We start from the raw sequence: 19,126 nt of genomic DNA, 5'->3' as shown, positions 1-19,126 counted from the left end.
TCCAAAGCCAGTGCCCTATCGGGTCTGCATTTGCTGGGCCTTCCCAGGCACCCTGGCATTTGTTCTGTCCCTGTGGCTGAGGCCCTAGCCCCTGCCCACAGGCAGCTCACCTTCCACGAAGGAAACCGTGAATAAGAAGACAACTTCCACCCAAAGTGATGTGTACTGAGGCAGGAAGAAGCTTAGGGCTATGGGAACTCTAACACGTAAGGAAAGGTTTATTAGGGAAGGCTGCTTGGAGGAGGTGACATGCGAGTTAGGTGTTGAAGGATGAGTAGTAGTTGGCCAGGCAAAGGTGGCAGTGGTGAAGATGACAGGGGGGCATTTTAAGTAGAAGAAACTGCAAGGCCAGAAGTCCAGACGTTGGTGTCCTAGGAACCCAAATAATTGTTTGGTAGGATGATAGGGTGTGGGTGTTAGGGGCAGGAAAAGGTGGGTAAGAAATGAAATTGTGCAGAGGCCTTGAATGCCATGTGAAAGGGCGAACAGACCACTGGGGCAGTGGAATGTTCCTAAAGGTTTCTAAGCCATAGTGGGGGATCGACACCACTAACAAATCTCCACTCAGCAAATACCTGCCTACCCTCTTCTACGTCCTGGGGGCATGTGTGGGTGGTGGGGGTGCCGGACAGGCAGGACTGGGGGCAGAATGGGTTCTCACTGGCTGTTGCAAATGGTCTTGGTGAAGAAGCGCAGGTACTGGTAGATCTCCAGGCCATCCTGCAGTCTCAGGATCTCCTCCTCGTTGTACTTGAAAATGGCCAGGGCATAGCGGAATACCACCTGGGGGGCAAGTGGGGGCTCAGGTGGGGCATGGGGGGTGGCCAGGGCAGGTAATCCCCAGGGGGAGGAAGACCCCCTACACCCAGACAGTGTGGGACCCCCCCAGACAGGCTGCAGAGGTTGAAAGCTCGTGTGTGGGGAGCCCGGGAGGCAGGGGCAGATGGGGGAACCCCAGGGGGAGGAGGGAGCACAGCGTGGAATCTGGGCATGGGGACCAAGTGCCTGGCTCTATCCTTACTTGTCCAGGGGCCCTGGGTGAGGTGCTACTCTCTTGGACCTAATGGGGGTAATACTGTCTTCACATGGGGTATTAGCAGGAATCAGAGTGACAGATCTGAAGGTGCTCTGTAAACTGCAGTGTGGTACGTTCTCAACCACTATGGGGAAGAAGGGAGGCCTGCCCAGGGTCTCCTAGAAAGGCAAGAGGTAGAGCTGGGACCACGCCCATGTGCCAGCCTCCCAATATGGGGCTCAGTCCAAACAGGAGCAGGAGGAAGAGAAAGAGGGGCTCTGGTGACTGGATGGGCAGTGGAGGGAATAGGGACGGGCCTCCTGGATCCCAGCCATGGCTCTTCCCTAGGAAAAGGAAATCCCCCCCAACTTTAAGACACATCTTCGGGGGCAGAACTATCCCTCCTCCTTGTGTATGCAAAGCACTTTAGTTTATAAAGCCATGCTCCCAGGAGATGTCCTCAACAGCCTGACCAGGGGATCACTGTCTTCCCATTCTCCAGGGGCAGGATCGAGACCCGGAGGGCTGAAAGGCCTTGCCCAGGACTGTCCTGCTCACCCCTGGCAGTGCCCTACCTTGGTGCCCTCATACAGGAAGGCATCCCAGACCCGGAGAAGGATGTTGCTGATGAGACTGTCTGCAAAGACCACGAGGAACCAGTTGAAGGTGATGAAGGAGAGATCCACGCGGTGCTGGCCCAGGTGAGCCATCAGCCTGGGCAGCTTCTCTAAGAGGAGGTCCTGGAGCACCCGCTGGTCCACCTGGGAGCCAGGGAGAGAGGGCCTGTCAGCTGCCACCCTAGAGAAGGGGCTGCCTGGCTCCCTGCCTGCCCTTCCCACCCAGCCAGTCCACACACAGTCCTGGAGTCCCCCCACTCCCTCACCCCAGGAGCACAGAGTGCCTGGAGGATCCCCTCAACCCCTGCCTCGTGGCCACCACCCTGCTGTTCCCAGCACAGGCTGGCAGCCTTCTGGGCTGGAGGACTGGGCTATGATGCAGAGGTCTCTGTGGGCTAAGTTCTTAGCCACTCATGTTCTGGCCCATTTGCCCTCCTGAACCCAAAGCCAAGCAGCAGTTCAGACCTGTACTGGCTGACACCACGGCCACATCTCTACAACCATTTTGGGCCTGACATACAAGATGTTCAATGCATCCAGCTCAAGACTGAGGGTAATTTACTGAGCTTAAGATGCCACTGAACCTGCTGAAGGATTCACAGATTTGCTGACGTGATGTCTGGGATTTATTTCAAGATCACCAAAGCAAGAGGAGTGGGCGGGAGTAGATAGGGAACAGCAGTTGCGTGTCTGTGTTGATAATTATTCAAACCAGGTGATAGATACATAGAGGTTCATATACTATTTTCTCTATTTTTTGTACATTTAAATTCTTCTACATTAAAAAAATGAGAAACAAACCTTCCAACAACCCTACCACAGCACCCTGGTTATACAACACACCTCAGTTTCCAAGATGTTGAAGCATGACAATAAAATATGGAACATTTCCCAGCCCGCCCTGCAGCGAGGGGTGCCATGTGAGACAGTCCTGACCAACAAGGTGTGAGCAACTGCTGGGCGGGGAAGCGGAGCCAGCCCCTGCCTTCCAACCCTCTGCTTCTCCCAGCCTGGACCACGGCCACAGTGCTGGAGGTGGTACTGCTGTCTTGTGACCATGAACAGGGTGCTGAAAGCAATACGTGAGGGATGGCCCAGCAGAGAGCCTGAAGGGGGCATCAGCTTTCTCATTATCTGGGGAAAATATCCGCCGCCCCTTAAGCCACTGTGAGGTTGGGTCTCTTTCTGATTCATGACCTGACGAATCCTCAGTCTCAGTCTCTGGCCCTGACCTCCCTCCTTCACAGCGGACACCTGTGTGTCTGCTGACCACCACCACCACCACCCCCGTGGTTGTCCTGCAGGAGGAATCAGTGTTGGGTGATCCTAATAGGAAAGGAAAGGAATGGGGAGGGGGGGGCAGGAAATGGCTTGGTAGGTTTGGGGTGTAAAGCGAGAAGGTCCGCCACCCACCCACCCATCCACCCACCCACTGGCCTCTCCACATAAAGCAGACAGCTCAGATGCAGCGGGAGCCGGATGAGGAGTGAAGTGAGAGAGGAGATGGGAGGTCGAAAATGGTTTCACATTTACACCTGTCAACAAGCCCAAGAAGTAGTACTTCCATCCCAAAGCAGACAAACCAGGTGTTCAGAGAGGGGATGTTGCAAGGCCATGCAGTTGGCTCAGGGAGGGTGGGCTCTGGCCCTAGCTGCCCCTGACTCCAGCGCTAGTCTGGGCTGAGTCAGAGGGCGGCGAGGCTGTAAGGATGGAGACAGCTGCGCTTCTTGGGAGGCCGTGACCAGTGTGTGTGAACGCTCGTCCACACGAGTCCTACTGACTCCTACTTCCACCCACCTGACCTCTATTTTGAAATTCTTTACTGGCAAAAAGCAAGAGATTCTAGATTTTCTTCTCCTTCCCTCACCAAGAAATCATTTCTGAAAAACATAAAACTAAACAACAAACAAAAAACCCCAACCATTTCTCGTGACATTGTGTCACTAGTGGAATAACAACAATCTACCCCGTGGGCAGGGCCCCAACAGCTGTAGAGGCCATCTGCTCACTTGAACTTCCCAGGAGTCCCAGGGAGGGGTTACTGGCCCCGTGTACAGAGGGAGAAATGGAGGCCTGAGAGCTTCCTGATTCTTCTGAGATTCACTGGCTTGAAGGAACCACTCAAGGGGCACCAACCTGCACAGCCTCTCCGTCCCATCGGTCCCTGCCCTGCTCACCTGGGATGATGTCAGCGTCTTGCTGTAGTAATCAGCCGGCATGATGGTCTCCACAATGGCCACCAGACACCAGAAGGCACTCTCCTCCTCCTCCAGGACCAGCAGAGCAATGGCTGCCAGTCTGGAATGGGAGGAAAAGAGCACTGGGGTGATGTGTAGGAGTTGCAGCCAAGCAGAGGGTGGCAGAGGTAGATCCCTGGCTCCCAACCCTACCCTTTAACTAGGCTAGTGTTCTGGAACCTGGGGTGAGATGAACATGTTTTTGGGGAGGATTGCATGGGGGATTTCCAGAGCAATGAGGAGATCTGAGTCTCTGGAGCCCTGTTGCCTAGGTGTGAATTCTGGACCTGCTGCTTCCTGGCTGGATGATCGTGGGCAAGTTCCTAAACCTCTCTGAGCCTCAACCTCCTCATAATAATCACAAGACTATTATGAGGATGAATGAAGTTAACATGAGATAAATGCCCAGCACACTACCTGACATGTAGTGAGTGCTTTATGAATGTTAGCTATTCTTATCTTAATATCCACAGGCTTTGAGACCTTGGCAAGTGTGCTAACCCTCTCTGAGCCTTACTTTCATCATCTGTAAAGTTGATTTAACAATCTCCACCTCCCAGGGCTGTGAGGCATTTTGAGTGGGAAGTCAGACCTACATACAGTGCCTTGCTAACTATCTGGCATATAGCAGGTGCTCACTACACAGAATTCCTTCTCTCCTTTGCTTCCCTGGCCCCTAAAGTTATCACAGGGCTCCAATGAGATCATGGTAAGAAAGGAAGAAAGACCCCCACAGTGCTGAGCAGGGCTGTCAGCCTGGAAGAAGTACTGTTTTCTCTACTTCTCCCATCTTTCCTGGTAAGTCTCACCCAGGGTCAATCTAGGAATACATCTGCCAAAATGCGGTGGTCTCTCAAGATGCTAGGTGAACACAAGGTCCCAAATTAAAAAATGTTTGGGAAATGCTGCATACTCTAGCCCCCTTTTAGAGTCTTATGATGTACAACATGTAAAAGCCTCTGAGAATTCTGCAGTGACAAGACCCCATGTGACTCTAACTCAAGGCCACCTATCCGGTGGGGCTGTGGAACCCCTTTTGTACAGTGCACCCACTGAACACCCTTAGGAAGATGCCGCCTTAGAGCACTGTGGAGCCTCATGCTCTTGATGAGCTTAAAGAACACCTTTCATTTTCCAGCTATTTATCCCTTTCTGGACTCTCACTAGACTGGATTCATGATCCAGTCCCTTTTCTGAGGTTCATACTTTTTAAAGAAACAGGGTCAATTCTCAAAAGAAAAAGGAAACTCCTTTTCTCTACCCAGTAGATTCAGAAGAAATTTCTTTCCACTCTGGCTAAAATATCTGTACAAACCCTCCTGAGTCTGAGCTGAGTGGACAAAAGGAAGAGTCACAGATCTCTTGGGACATAGGAAGCTATCCTCTCAAAGCTGGGGAAGGAGGCCTTCTGAGGTCATTTAGTTCAGGGACAGCAATGTATGAAACTGGCCACCACTCTTTTTGGTCTATGCCCAGGGTAGACATAACTGAGTGATCATTGTGCTCTTTCCCACTGACCCTGGAGGCTGCCTCAAAAACTCACAAGACAAGGCAGGTGCTTCCTGTTGGTCATCCCTGGGTCTAGATAAACTTATTGCAGAGATGGGAAGACTGAGTCTTGGGAAGCAGAAGTCACTTGCTCAGGGTCACGCAGTCAGCTGGTGGCAGAGTGGAGACAGAACCCAGGGTTCCCAAAGCCCAGCCTGGTGTTCTCTCCATCCTACCCCATTCCACTGGAGTCTTGGGATGTGGATGTGCTTAGTCCAGGAGCTGGCTGCTGGCACCAGCACAGATTTCTGCACACATTAAAAGGTCAGTAGTGAGAGGCTGCTCGTACCAACTAGGGCCTACCAGCTGTTCAGGGCGGAAGCCAGATTCCAACTTAAGGCATTCAGGCTCAAGTGGGTCTGCAAAGGAGGTAGCGTGGTGATGTGAGAAAGAAACAGCTACTTCTAATGCACTCCACTTATATTTTACAGAGAACTGGTTTTAAGTTTTTTCCCTAGGTTAGCACTGTATCATTACTATGACATAGGTCACCCTCTAAACAGGAGAGTGTTGCACGGAAGCAGGGTCTGTCCGGACGCTGTGCACATGGTTCTACCGGCTGCCACTGGATGGCGCCACTCAGACAAGTGAAAGGGGCCTGCAGGGTGGGGCTTAAGGGCCCCACTGTCTGACCCTGAAGGGGCTCTTCCTATGACAAATAACTTTGGATTTCAAGCAATATGAATATCTGCCTAAACAAATATCAGTTAAAAAAAAAAAAAGCATTCAGAGAAAGAGTTGAAACACTCCTGGGTGTCACCCCCACTTGCTCAGTCTACATCTCCCTCCACAGCCTCACAACTGCCTTTTTCCACATAGGCAGAAGCTTCTTTCCTTCTGGAAGGTTTGTCTCAAGACCCTTCCTGCTATAGGATTTTCCCCTGCCCCCTCAGCTTAGAGAGTGGTGTGTGGTTTGACTCTGAATTTCCAGCCACTGAACATGTATATATGCTCAATTTCACCCAATTTAGGCAGCAAATCAGTATCAAAAATATGTATCCTTAGGAATCATTCAAATTTGGGTAGGGGCTCTCTGAATGTTTATTCTGTGTTAAATAAATGTCACACATCGCCTATTCTGAAAAAAAAAAGGGCAGAGTGTCTTATGTAAATTTTGCTTGAGTATATGCATATTAAAATTAAATTGAAAAAAAAAATTAAATTGAGTCCAAACTTGCTTTGGGGAATATTTGAAATTATGTAACTTCTGTCTAGATAGCCGGGGCCATCCATGAGAGTCCTCTACAGTGCTGGACAGGGCAGCCCTACCAGGTCACCCCACTCCACCTCACCTCCAACCCCAAGCCCTTATGTCCTGCTGTTGCCAGAAGCAGATATGAATCCAGGCTGGGCCAATCACATTCCTTCCTTTGGGAATTTAGGCCTGAGGACATGAGGATATTGACAAGTAGGAGGATTGGGGGAAAAGGCTCCAGACTCAGGGGCTAAGGTCTCCAGTCTGACAGCCTTGAGGGGCCCTAAATGTCCAAGGAATGAGGGACAGAGACTGGTCTGCTGAGAAAAGGAAGCAGACATGTAGAGCAAGAGGGGCCAGAGATGGTGTGGCCCCCTTGAGGGGCTGCGGGGCAGGACGGCACTGCTGCACAACTCCGGGACTTGTCCCCATGGACTGGGGCATGATCGGCAGCCCGGGGGTTGTGTAGTGCCGGGGCCCTGCTGGCGAGAGGAGGTGCTTTGGTTTCTAATGACCATCTGGTCTCACCCTCTCTTCCCCTGTAACATTTACAAATTCTTTTTTTTGTTGGGCTCCCTTGAATGGGTTTTGTTTTAAAGTAAATGATCCATGACCCAGACAGTTCTGCGATATGTGAGTTGAGTTGTGCACTACAAAATTCCGGGGTGGTGGGGGGGACCGTTCACAGTGCTTTCTATATGAGTGATGATGAGTGGCACACCCTAAGTGCAGATCGAAGGAGAGCGCACAGCCTGGGGAGCCCCTCTGTCTTGAACCCGTCCTTGTCCTCGTCCTCCTCTTAAACATGTCCATGTTGTCCCCATCTGTATGGCGGGAATCAACCCTCCTGGACTCACCTCTCCAGGTTCTTGGGAGCTCCAAAGGGACTGAGGGGTGCTCTAAAGGATAAAGGTTGTGCCCTCACCAGGGCTGTGATGCTCACCTGTTCAGGCCCTGGCAGTAGCCGATGGTCGGGTTCTGCCAGGAGAAGGCCAGAAGCACCCGGCGCAGCTTGTCGGGGAAGTTGGAGGTGGGACAGGTGAAGTGCTTGTTGCTGGGGAAGGTACGGTGCAGGTCCAGCTCAATCTGGCGGGCAGCAGGGTGCTCGCGGACCTGGCCCTGGCTCAGCAGCTCCTGGTAGCGGCCGGGGCTCTGCAGATGCTGGACGCGGAGGTGGACCAGCCACCTCCAGACACGCGGCCGGTGCTCTCGGGGCACACCTGCCCGCAGCAGCTGCTTGAGCTCCACCGAGGGTGCGAGATCACTCAGGGCAGCCCAGCGCTCCCGCAGCGGCCGCTCCACAGCCTCGTGAGCCAGCAGGTGGTGTGAGTGCACCTCTAGTGCCTGGATCTTGGCCAGCAGCTTCAGGTCTTCCATCTCGTAGTTGGGCACCGTCAGGAAGCCATACTCATCATACTCCCTGCCAGCAAAAGCCTATGTTAGCAGCACCTTGCAGAGCCCTTCCCTGGATAAGGGGCAAGGCGGGAGGGTAGGTAGGGGGAACCCCAGGCAAGATTCCTGCCTGGGCTTCACTGTGGGTTAGCCATGCAGCTCTGGGCAGGTCACTTCAATTCTCTGCACTTCAGTTTGCTCATCTATACAATGGGTAAAAGAATTCCTGTCCTGCCTCGCAAAGACCCATTGACATCCTCTGTTGTCAGATGCTGGGGGCCTAGACAGTGCCTGGTATGTAGTAAGTGCATAGTAAGTGCATTCTGTGCAAATATAAAGGACCCTCTAATTACTCCATGAAGCCTTAGGCTCAAGGAGTCTGGCACTGCCAATCCAGAATCCCACTGGCACAGTGAGTAAGCCCAGGGATGGATGGGGAACAGACAACATCAATGACAAGTAAGATGGGAGAGCTAGGGATCCATCCCAGAGGGCTTTTCACTGATTCCATATTTCTTTGCCCTTACTGTGTGCTCTGCATGTGCTCTCTCATTTAGCCCCTGCAAAGTGGGGATCTTAGCCCACATCTGATGGAGGCTGAATATGTGGCCCAGAAAGGTAAAGTGACTTGTCCAAGGTCACATGGTGAAAGAGCCCTGTCTGGCTCCAAAGCCTGGGCTCCTTCCACTGGGCTGCCTTCAGGGGCTTTAGACCCCACAGCCAGAGCCCCTTCTGTTACAGTCAACTGCCTATGTTCACTGTGCTTGGCAAGGACTTGGCTCAGGGGAGGCAGCTGGCTTGTCTCCCCTCCTCCCCTCTCTGACAAACATCTCTGGGAGACAGCCTGGGGAAGTGGGGAAAATGGAGCTCTGGAGCAGACCCAGGTCAGTTGCACTAATATACTCTGTGGCCTTGGGCAAGGGGCTGCCTCCTCTAAGGCTGTAACCCCTCAACTGTAATGTGGGGCTCATCCCCACCACTTGCTCTTTATCTGAAGGTACAAGGAAGTAAGTGATGTGCAGGGCTCCTACACGGTCAGCAGGGAACCAGCACCAGGGCTGGGGACTCTCAGGTCACGAAGACCCACCCTCGCTGGCCGCTGGGCTCACCTGATGGGGCTCAGCTCCACGCCATCGGCTGAGGCCTCCCCGGCTTCCCACTGCAGCGCCTCCTGGATAAGCTGTCTCAGCAGCTCCGAGCACTCAGTGGCCTCACCCCCCACGGCCTCCTGCAGCCTCCGCAGCCCGGCCAGGTACTTGCTCTCCACCTGGCAGTTCTTGGCTTGGAGGTAGGCACACTGTGGAAGGTGGGATGGGGCTGTCAGGCCACCTGCTGGGCCTGGGCCCACCGAGAGGCTGAGCAGCTGTAGGCAGCAGAACCCTTCTCAGCCTCATCTCCCATGCTCTCCCTACCCCCAGCCAGTCATCCAAGGGTCAGGAGATGGGCCCCACACCTGAGGGTTTATAGCAAGGCAGAGAGACTCCAGGCAGGAGAGCCAGGCCCAGGGCTGCAGCTGGATTCAGAAGAGGGGAGTGGTGGGCAGGGCAGTGCAGGTTCTCACACAGCCTGCAGTCCCATCCTGCTTCAGGCACTGTTGGTTGGGTGACCTAGGGCAGGTTACTTAACCTCTCTGTGCCTTAGCTTCTTTCTCTAAACAATGGAAATAGGGCAGCCCTGGTGGCGCAGCAGTTTAGCGCCGCCTGCAGCCCAGGGCGTGATCCTGGAGACCCTGGATCGAGTCCCACATTAGGCTCTCTGTATGATGCCTGCTTCTCCCTCTGCCTGTGTCTCTGCCTCTCTCTCTCTCTCTGTCTCTATGAATAAATACATAAATAAAAATCTTTAAACAATGGAAATAATAGAGTCTGCCCCAGGATTCTGGGGAGGATGAGACAAGCTGATGTGTGTAAAGGCTCTCCCCAGGCACCTGGCCTAGAGCAACTCTCTGTAGGTGGCACTATGGAGCAGTGCCCAGGAGATGGCCATGTGGCTCTGGACAGTGCCCCTGTGCCTTCTGCTTCTATATTACTGGCTCTTCCCGTTCCTCCAGCATACCACCTCTCTCCCACCAGTGGCCTTCCTGAGTACTCCCTGCCCCTGTCTTGAACTGTATTTCTATTTCCATAGCTGGGTGTGCAGAGCAGCTCAGGCAATTTTCCTGGGCCCACTGTGTAAGCTGGTCGGGAAAAATCGGCCTCAGAGCATCGCTGTGACCTCTGGGCCAGCCTGGCTCCTGTCTCATCCTGAGGTGGCAGAAGGGGAGCCTCCTGGTCAAGGCAGCCATTCTGCTTCACTCCTGCCTGGGTTACCATCTCCTGAGCATCAACTCCAGGCCATCCGGTGAACCTGCTCCCCTCCCCTTTCCAGCTGGCTCCCACGTCTGCATCCTTCTGCCACCAGGGCCACTTCCCGAGCCCCCTCCCAGTACTCTTCTTGGGCACTTCTGCTACAGACTCCCAAGTCTCTGTGCTCCCCGGCCCACCTCCGCAAGCCAACTGAGCCCCCAGCTTTCTCAAAACATAAGTCTGATTGAGGACCTCCCCACCCAAGACCCTTCTACAGCTCCCAGTTTCCTCAGAGAATATCCCAAAGCTCTTCCCTCCCCACCTTCCCCCGCCTCTCAGTCCACAGGTGTTGACCACGCTGTTTTTTCTTGGAAGGCCTTTCTCTACTCTCTTCGCCTGGATAGCACTAACTCACTTTTAGGACTCAGCTCAAGAAGGTACTCCCACCAGGAAGTCCTCCCTGACTTTCTTCCTCCCTTTGGGCCCCAAAGAATCTTGTGTGCTCAAATGCATCTTGATTGTGTTGGATTCCCTTGCTAGTCTGCATGCAACCTCCTTGAAAAGTCTGAGAAGGCCTCTTGTTAGTTCCTCTTTAAATGTTCAGTTGAATTCATGAGGAAAACCACAAGGTCCAGGGCTTTTCTTTGTTGAGAGATTTTTGATTACTAATTCAACCTCCTTACTAGTTACAGGCATATTCAGATTTTTATTTCTTCATGATTTAGTCTTGGCAGGCTTCATGTGTCTAGGGATGTGTCCATTTCATCTGGCGATCCAATTTGTTGGTATACAATTATTCATAGTACTCTTATATCCTTTTTACTTCTGCAGCATCAGTAGTAATGTCCCCACTTCCATTTCTGACTTTGAGTCCTCTCTGTTTTTTTTCCTTAGTCCACCTAGCTCAGGGTTTGTCAGTTTTGATCATCTTTTCAAAAAATCAATTTTTGGTTTCATTGATGTTCTATTACTTTTTTGTTATCCAATTAATTGATTTCTGCTCTAATCTTTATTGGTTCCTGCCATCAGCTAGCTTTGGGCTAGTTCTTTTTCTAGTTCCTCAAGTTGTGAAGTTAGGTTTTGGATTAGAGATCTTTCTTGTTTTTTTTTTTTTTTTAAAGACTTATTTATTTATTTATGATAGACACACACACACACACACACACACAGAGAGAGAGAGAGAGAGAGAGAGAGAGAGAGAGAGAGAGGCAGAGACACAGGAGGAGGGAGAAGCAGGCTCCATGCCCGGAGCCCGACGCGGGACTCAATCCTGGGACCCCAGGATCACGCCCTGGGCCAAAGGCAGGGGCTAAACCGCTGAGCCACCCAGGAATCCCAGATTTTATTTATTTATGAGAGACAGAGGCAGAGGGAGAAGCAGGCTTCATGCAGGGAGCCTGATGTGGGACTTGATCCTAGGACTCCAGGATCACACCCTGGGCATGAAGGCAGGTGCTAAACCACTGAGCCACCCAGGGATCCTTTTCTTGTTTTTTTAAAGTAAGTGTTTATAGCTATAAATGTCCTCCTCAGCACTGCTTTTGCTGTGTCCCTTAAGTTCTAGTATGTTGTTTCCTTTCTCCTTTGCCTTTAAGTATTTTCTAATTTCTCTTGCCATTTCTTCTTTGATTCATTGTTGAAAATAAGTTGTTCAATTTCCACAAGTTAGTGAATTTTACCGTTCTGCTTGTTACTGATTTCTAACTTCATCCTGTTGCAGCTGGAGAAGATACTTTGCATGGTATCTGTCTTTTTAAATTGACTGAGACAATTTGTGGCCTACAAATACCTTGTCCTGGAAAATGTCCCATACACACGTGAGGGGAATACGTGTGCTGTTGTTGGGTAGATGTTCTGTGCTGTGCCTCTTGGATCCACTTGGTTTACTGTGTTGTTCAAGGCCTTTCGTTCCTTACTTCTGTCTGGTTGTTCTAACCATTATTGAGAGTGAGGGTATTAAAGTCTCTACTATTATCACAGAATTACCTATTTCTCCCTTTAGTTCTGTCCGTTTTTGCTTCATATATTTTGCTGGTCTCTTACCAGGTATGTAAATGTTTATAACTGTTGTATCTTCTCACTGTATTGAACCTTTTATTAACATATGTCTTGGGATCCCTGGGTGGCGCAGTGGTTTGGCGCCTGCCTTTGGCCCAGGGCGCGATCCTGGAGACCTGGGATCGAATCCCACGTCGGGCTCCCGGTGCATGGAGCCTGCTTATCCCTCTGCCTGTGTCTCTGCCTCTCTCTCTCTCTCTGTGTGTGTGACTATCATAAATAAAAAACAAAAAAACAAAAAACAAAAAAAAACATATGTCTTTTTCGTAACTCTAAAAAAAAATTAAAGTCTCTTTTGTCTGACATAGCCACCTTGCTCTCTTTTGGTTACTATGGCATAGAATATCTTTTTCTATCCTTTCACTTTTAATCCATTTGTGTCTTTGGATCTAAAGTGAGTCTCCTGTACACAACATATAGTTGGATCATGTGTTTTTATCCATTCTGCCAAACTCTGCCTTTTAATTGGAGAGTTTAATTCATTTAAATTATTTATTTTTATTTTTAAAAGATTTTATTTATTTGTGCATGAGAGACACACAGAAAAAGGCAGAGACATAGGCATAGGGAGAAGTAGGCTTCCCGAGGGGAGCCTGACGTGGGACTTGATCCCAGGACCTTGGGATCACAGCCTCTGAGCCAAAGGTAGATGCTCAACCGTTGAGCCGCCCAGGTGTCCCTAAAGCTCTAACATTCTAAATTGAATTTATACCAGCTTAACTTCAATAACATGCAGAAACTCTGTTCCTCTATAGTGCCATCCCTACCTTTTCGGTTGTTGTCACAAAATTACAGCTTTATACATTGTGAGCACCAAAACATAATAATTATTTTAAATGCATTGGTTTCTGAAATTAGGTAGAAAGCAAAACGTGGAGTTACAAACCAAAGTTGTAGTAATACTAACTTTTAGATTAAGCATTAAAAAAGTATTCTCTTAAATGATGTAGAAAACAAAGGTGGAATTACAAACCCTTTTTACCGTAATACTATGTCTTACAACTGCCCATGTCTTTACCTCTACTGAGATTTTTGTTTCTTCATACACTCCTGAGTTACTGTCTAGTGTCTTTCCATCACACCCTCTAGGACTGTCCAAGCATTACTTGTGGGGCAGATCTAGTGGGAACAAAATTTCTCAACTTTTGTTTCTCTGAAAATGTCTTAATTTCTCCCTCATTTTGGAAGAAAGTTTTGCCAAATACGAACTCTTGGTTCATAGCTGTTTTTGTTTTCAGCACTTTAAATATATTGGCCCATGCCTTCTGGCCTCCAAAGTTTCTGATGAGAAATCTGCTCATAATCTTCTTGAAGATTCCCTATATGTGAGGGGTTTCTTCTCTTTCTGTTTTCAAGCAATCTCTTTATATTTGGCATTCAAAGGATTGATTATAATGTGTCTCAGTACGGGTTTCTGTGAGTTTATACTTACTTGAAAATTGTTGAGCTTCTTGGTTGTTTTTATTTGTGTCTTCATCAAATTTGGGAAGTTTTCAGCCTTTATTTCTTTTCATATTCTTTCTGTCCCCCTCCTCCGTCTCCTTCTGGGACTCCGAAACTAGTAGTATTGTAGACAGCCCCCATCACTAATCTTTATCCCAGCATGATACAGTAGAGAGGGCATCAGGCCTGGAGTTTGAGTCCTGGTTCTGACTTCCTGGCTGGGAGGCTTCACTGAACCCATACTATAATGGGTACGTTGGTCTGCTTAATGGTGTCTCACAGATCACTGAGACTCTGTTCACTTTTCTTCAAACTTTTTTCTTTCTATTTCTCAGACAAAATAATTTCCACTCTTATCTTCAAGTCCACTGATTTCCTCCTGCCTGCCTGAATCTGCCTTTGAATCCCTCCAGTGAATTGTTCATTTCAGTTATTGTACTTTTCGGCTCTGGAATTTTTTTTTTTGTTGTTGTTTCTTTGTAGGTTTTTCTAAATCTTTATTGAAATTTCTGTTTTGTTCATACATTGCTTTCTTGACTCTCCACATCTTCCTTTTGTTCTTTGAGCATTTTTAAGACAACTGTTTTAAAGGCTTTGTCTAGTATTATCTAGCACGAGGTCTTTTTCAGGGGCAGTTTTTCTTGACTTATGTATTTCCTTCAAATGGGCCACACTTTTCTATATCTTTGTATGCCTTGAGATTTTTTTGTTGAAAACTGGATATCTGAACACTAGAAATCAGATTCTCCCAATTTGAGAAAAGACTGATTTTGTTTTTTGATTGTTATAGGCTGTCTCTGTGCCAATGGTAGCCTAAAGTGTAAACTTAAGCTTTCAAGTCTTTCCTGAGCCTTTCTCTGGATATGCATGGCCACTTTCTAATTTCCCCGTATATGCAATTTTTTTGGGAAAAAAGGGAGAAAAGAGAAAAATGAAGGGGAGAGGGGAGGAATGGCTGCCCTCTAAATCCTCTGGAAGTTACTCTAGATGGGAGGGAAGGTGCATTAATGGCTGTCTGTCTCTTCCTCTGCACTTTGGTGATCAGAAGCAGCAATCAGAGCACAAATGCCTGGGGCTGGAAAGGCAGCTCATAATGAAAGGGCACAGTCCAGAGGTAGGGTAGGCAGGTGATAAGGACAGAATGATATGGGGGCAAGAAGGTGACAGACCAAAGAGTGGCTGGGCATGGAGATGGACTCTGCCTCTTACCTTCATCAGGAGGGCCCTCTCCTTTTCAGCCACCCTTCTCCAGATCTTTGTGACCTGATGGATCTCGGAATTGAGGAAGCGGTTCTGGGTCCGATATGCTTCCATGTCATCCTGGAGAAGAAAGCAAAGCATTTGATGTGCTGTACCATAAATATCTCCCTGGTTCTCACCCTCAACTGCCAACACTTCCTTCCTTTAGAAATTTCTAATAATGACAACAGAAGAGAAAGTCTAAAAGAAGTAGTATTGTAGACAGCCCCCATCACTAATCTTGATCCCAGCATGATACAGTAGAGAGGGCATCAGGTCTGGAGTTTGAGTCCTGGTTCTGACTTCCTGGCTGGGAGGCTTCACTGAACAAACCTGACCCTTTGTTTTTTCACCTGTAAAAGGGGGAAATACTATTCCACTGGGCAGCTGGGAGACGACATGAGGTAACGTGTCATAACACTAAGTATAGAGACCAAAACAAACATCCAAATAGTGTTTGTTTAAAAAATAAACATACGTAGTCATATATTTGCAATCATACTAAACAATTTTGGATGGAAAATTTTTTTTACTTATTGTCTTATTTACTTAATGTCTCCTTGTAAATACATTTGACCCTTCAACAACTCTGGGGTTAGGGGAGCTGATCCCACCTCACAACCCACTCCTGAATAGTAAAAATCTGTGTGTAACTTTTGACTCCCTGCCTCCAAAATTTAACTGCTGATCACCTACCATTGACTGAAGCCTTACTGAGAACACAAAGAGCCAATGGGCACACATTTCATGAGATATGCGTAGTAAATATTGTATTCTTACAATAAAGCTAGAGAAAAGAAAATACTAAGAAAATCATTAAGAAGAAAAAATACACTGACATTACTATATTGTGTTTATCAGAAAAAAATCTACCTATAAGCAGACCTGTGCAGTTCACACCCGTGTTGTTCAAGGGTCAACCATACTTCTCTATGTTACATAAGCTTTCCAATGATCATTTTTAATGTCTGATGACTATTCTGTTGGGTGAATTTACTGTACCTTAGTTATAATCATTCTCCTGTTATTTTTTACTTGGGCCCTGAGTATTTTCAGTTGGTTTTGATTATGAATAATGCTGTGATATGCATCTGTGCACCTAGCGTTTTCTTTTTGTATGCTGTTCAGTAGACAGAGTGAGATCCTGCTGCTGGGGCATTTGAGGAGAAGCTGGCCAAGCACTGAGGAGGCTCAAACAGGGGCCTGAGCCTCAGAAAGGAGCAGCCACAGCACTGGCTCTGAACCTTCATTTTACTGGGATGGATGTTACAAAAGTAATGGACAATGCATGCTCACAACTATACCTAGCAATTCTAGGACATTCACTAGCCAAAACTCAAGCCCTTTTGCTCCCACTACTCAAGAAATGTACTGGGCTGTAAGTGCATGTGAGAGACACTATTGCAGGCATGACCTTGGCTAGGGCCTGATTTATTTGGAAACTAAGAGCACCACACCAGAGATGCCTGTGGCACCTCATTATCAGGGATGGGTCATGTACGTATGTACAGCTCACATCCTCCCTGGGGTGGGGGTGGGGGGCTGCATTTTGGCCAAGATCCTTCCCAGCCCAGAAGCTCCAATTCATACGCAGGGTCTGCTGCCTTCTGCCTAGATGGTTGACCCAGTGGGAGGGCCCCATGCTCCCATGGCTCCTTAGCTAAAAATAAAAGCCCCAGGCTGACTTCATCACATGGCCTCTCACCACTCCACTGGGGCTCTCTGTGGTGTCTCCTGTCCTGGCCACCCCTGCTTTTGTATCCCTCACTGTGCCCGGGGTGCAAGGCTTTTGTGCACTCAGGCTGAGTTTGCTCTCTGCTCTCTCCATCTGGCCTGAACACAGGTAGTTCCAACTCCTCAGTGCAGACTTCCTTCTACTCTCCCACATGTCTACCCTAGATCAAACTCGGCTCCTTTTTCTCAGAAATGCTGCCAGGGGGTGCCAGCTGCTCCTCTGCACAAGTGTCTGCCCACTACCTCTCCACAACCCCCACTTTCTTATCCTCATATGGAAACGTGGTGAGCTTGGTGCAAATCCTCATGTTTGCAGTACAAGGACCAACCTCCTGTGAATATCAGGATTTTCCAGGACCACTCCCCCTTCCTGAGACAGTCATCTGTTTTGGTGTCTGGACATTCACAGATTCATGAACACAAAAGCTGAGTGGGCTCCATACACCATTACCCTGTGCCCCGTGCTGAGCATGTCACTCCATTCAATCTCCCTAGCAGCTTGGAAAGTGGGATCAGGTGGGATCTCAGAGGCTCTGAAAGGACAAGTATGTTGTCTGAGGTCACACAGCTGTACAAAACAGGGAGATTTCCCATGGCTGCTGTGTGTGTTCTTCCCAAATACCTGGGAAAATATAAAAACTTCCAGGCGAGGGAGGAAGAGAGTTACCAGTTGCCTGAGTTCCTACTATGTGCCAGACCCGTCTCCCTCACACAATTATGTGGAATTTATCCTCCTAATGTTGTGGGCTATGTATTAAAGTACCATCAATCCCATTTTACAGATGAGGAAACTCCTCAGTCACGTGCCTAGAACACAAGAGGCTGGATCCAAACCTAGGTGTGTTCAGTCCATAGCAGGAATCATAAACTATCGCTGGGTGAAAGCACATCAGTAGAGTCCACTGCTCTATATCACCTCTACACCGCCACTCGGTTCAGCCTCTGTTACCATCCCTTTGTCCTCATTCCAGGCCCCAAAGACACTCCCTGGCAGTTCCCAGGCTTTGGACATGTTGCCTGGGCCACCCTGCCTCCAGCCCAGATGGCGAGGGTGGGTGTGAGCACCCCTTTGGGGCAGCCATGGGGGCGGGAGGGGGTGGCGTCTGGGCAGCACCCCCCATTCAGCTCATCGCCCTACCTTGAGTGTTCTTCGCAGCTCAGAACTGTAGGGAGGAAAAAGAGAGAGCTCAGAGACGAGAAACCCACCAGACAGCGACCAGTAAGCAAAGGAGGAAAACACAACTGGAGAAAGAGATAGGAAGAAGAGAGTCTGCTTGCGCCTGCCTTCATGGGGGTCAGGAGCCTGGGAATTCTCTTGGGGAAATGCCACGTGGACCAGCCATGGTGCTAGTGGGGAAGGCAGTGGAAGGGCTGTGGTGAGACCCGTGGTCTAGCTTCAACCCTGCTGCTTGTGCTGTGGGACCCCGGACCAGTCCTTTCCCCTGTTCCGGGCTCAGCTGTCCCTGCCAGAAAAATGTCAGAAATGCTATCACCAACTCTGCCCAGCTCCAATATTCAAGAGGTCGATGATTCTGTTCTCAAAATGGCAGCTTCAACAAAGGGGCATTTACTTAAAGTTGCATGCCGTCCATCCCAGGGCAAGTGGGAGATGTGAACATGCTCTGTCCCCAAACTCAAAGACAATGGATTTTTGTTGAGTCTTCTATTTTGCTAGAGCAGACACCTAAAGGCTAATAAATGAGGAACTCTAGCACATGTAATTCTCTTTGGCATCAACACTGGGCCTCTGAGGATCAGCTGTTATGGTATGTTAGGTTGATGGGAGCCTCCTCCTATCTGGGCTTACTGATAAATTCCTGAACATGCAAATCCAGAGGCACACTTGGTCTCCTACGGTGAGTCCATGCTTCCAGTCAGCTCTTGGGGGCAGTCTAGAGGCATCCAAAAGATCTATTTCTCTACACCACCCCCTGCCTCCACACTCCAACCCCCCCCCCCGGCCCCCAGCTGCTCTATGGGGTCTTCAATTATGGATTCCAGCAGGATGGGCACAGAGAGAAGACTTTGGGCAGGGCAGAGGAGGGTAGGGAAGCAATCTGATGAAAGCAATTTTCCAGCCCCAGAGAGCTTTCTAAAGCTAGCTCCATCTGCATTTGAAAGGATTTAGTTTTTCATTTTGAACTCAAAAGAATCTGATTTTAAAGGGAAAAGATTCAAAGACTGAGTATGTGGTTTTTCATATTGAAGGAAAGGGAACAGAACCTGGGTTTGATGTCATCTTCCTTTACCCCCCTATCAACCCTGTGAGTAGCAACAGTGAGGCTGTTTTTATAGAGAGGTGAGGGACCTTGCTGGAGATCACCCAGCTAGTAAGAGGCAGAGCCTGGATCCAAACACAGGTC

The 19,126-nt window shown here is 49.1% G+C and overlaps 1 protein-coding gene across 3 annotated transcripts in view; it reads right to left on the bottom strand.

Moving 5' to 3' along the window:
- Positions 1-19,126, bottom strand: part of TBC1D2 (TBC1 domain family member 2) — a 51,353-nt gene that overhangs the window by 561 nt on the left and 31,666 nt on the right. For 2 of the 3 annotated variants that reach the window (XM_055302780.1, XM_055302782.1), the window contains 6 exons: positions 15,000-15,110; positions 9,114-9,301; positions 7,556-8,032; positions 3,810-3,930; positions 1,591-1,776; positions 662-783 (listed from right to left, as the gene is read on the bottom strand). In XM_055302780.1, the coding sequence (XP_055158755.1) occupies positions 662-783; positions 1,591-1,776; positions 3,810-3,930; positions 7,556-8,032; positions 9,114-9,301; positions 15,000-15,110 (1,205 nt within the window). The remainder of the gene's footprint in view (positions 1-661; positions 784-1,590; positions 1,777-3,809; positions 3,931-7,555; positions 8,033-9,113; positions 9,302-14,999; positions 15,111-19,126) is intronic. The other variant, XM_055302781.1, reaches the window with a different exon arrangement.

This window comes from Nyctereutes procyonoides, unplaced genomic scaffold (genome assembly GCF_905146905.1).
Source record: "Nyctereutes procyonoides isolate TBG_1078 unplaced genomic scaffold, NYPRO_anot_genome, whole genome shotgun sequence".
NCBI classification, from domain to species: Eukaryota; Metazoa; Chordata; class Mammalia; order Carnivora; family Canidae; genus Nyctereutes; species Nyctereutes procyonoides.
Note: the sequence above shows the minus strand (reverse complement) of the source record. Positions and strands in the feature narration are given on the sequence as shown.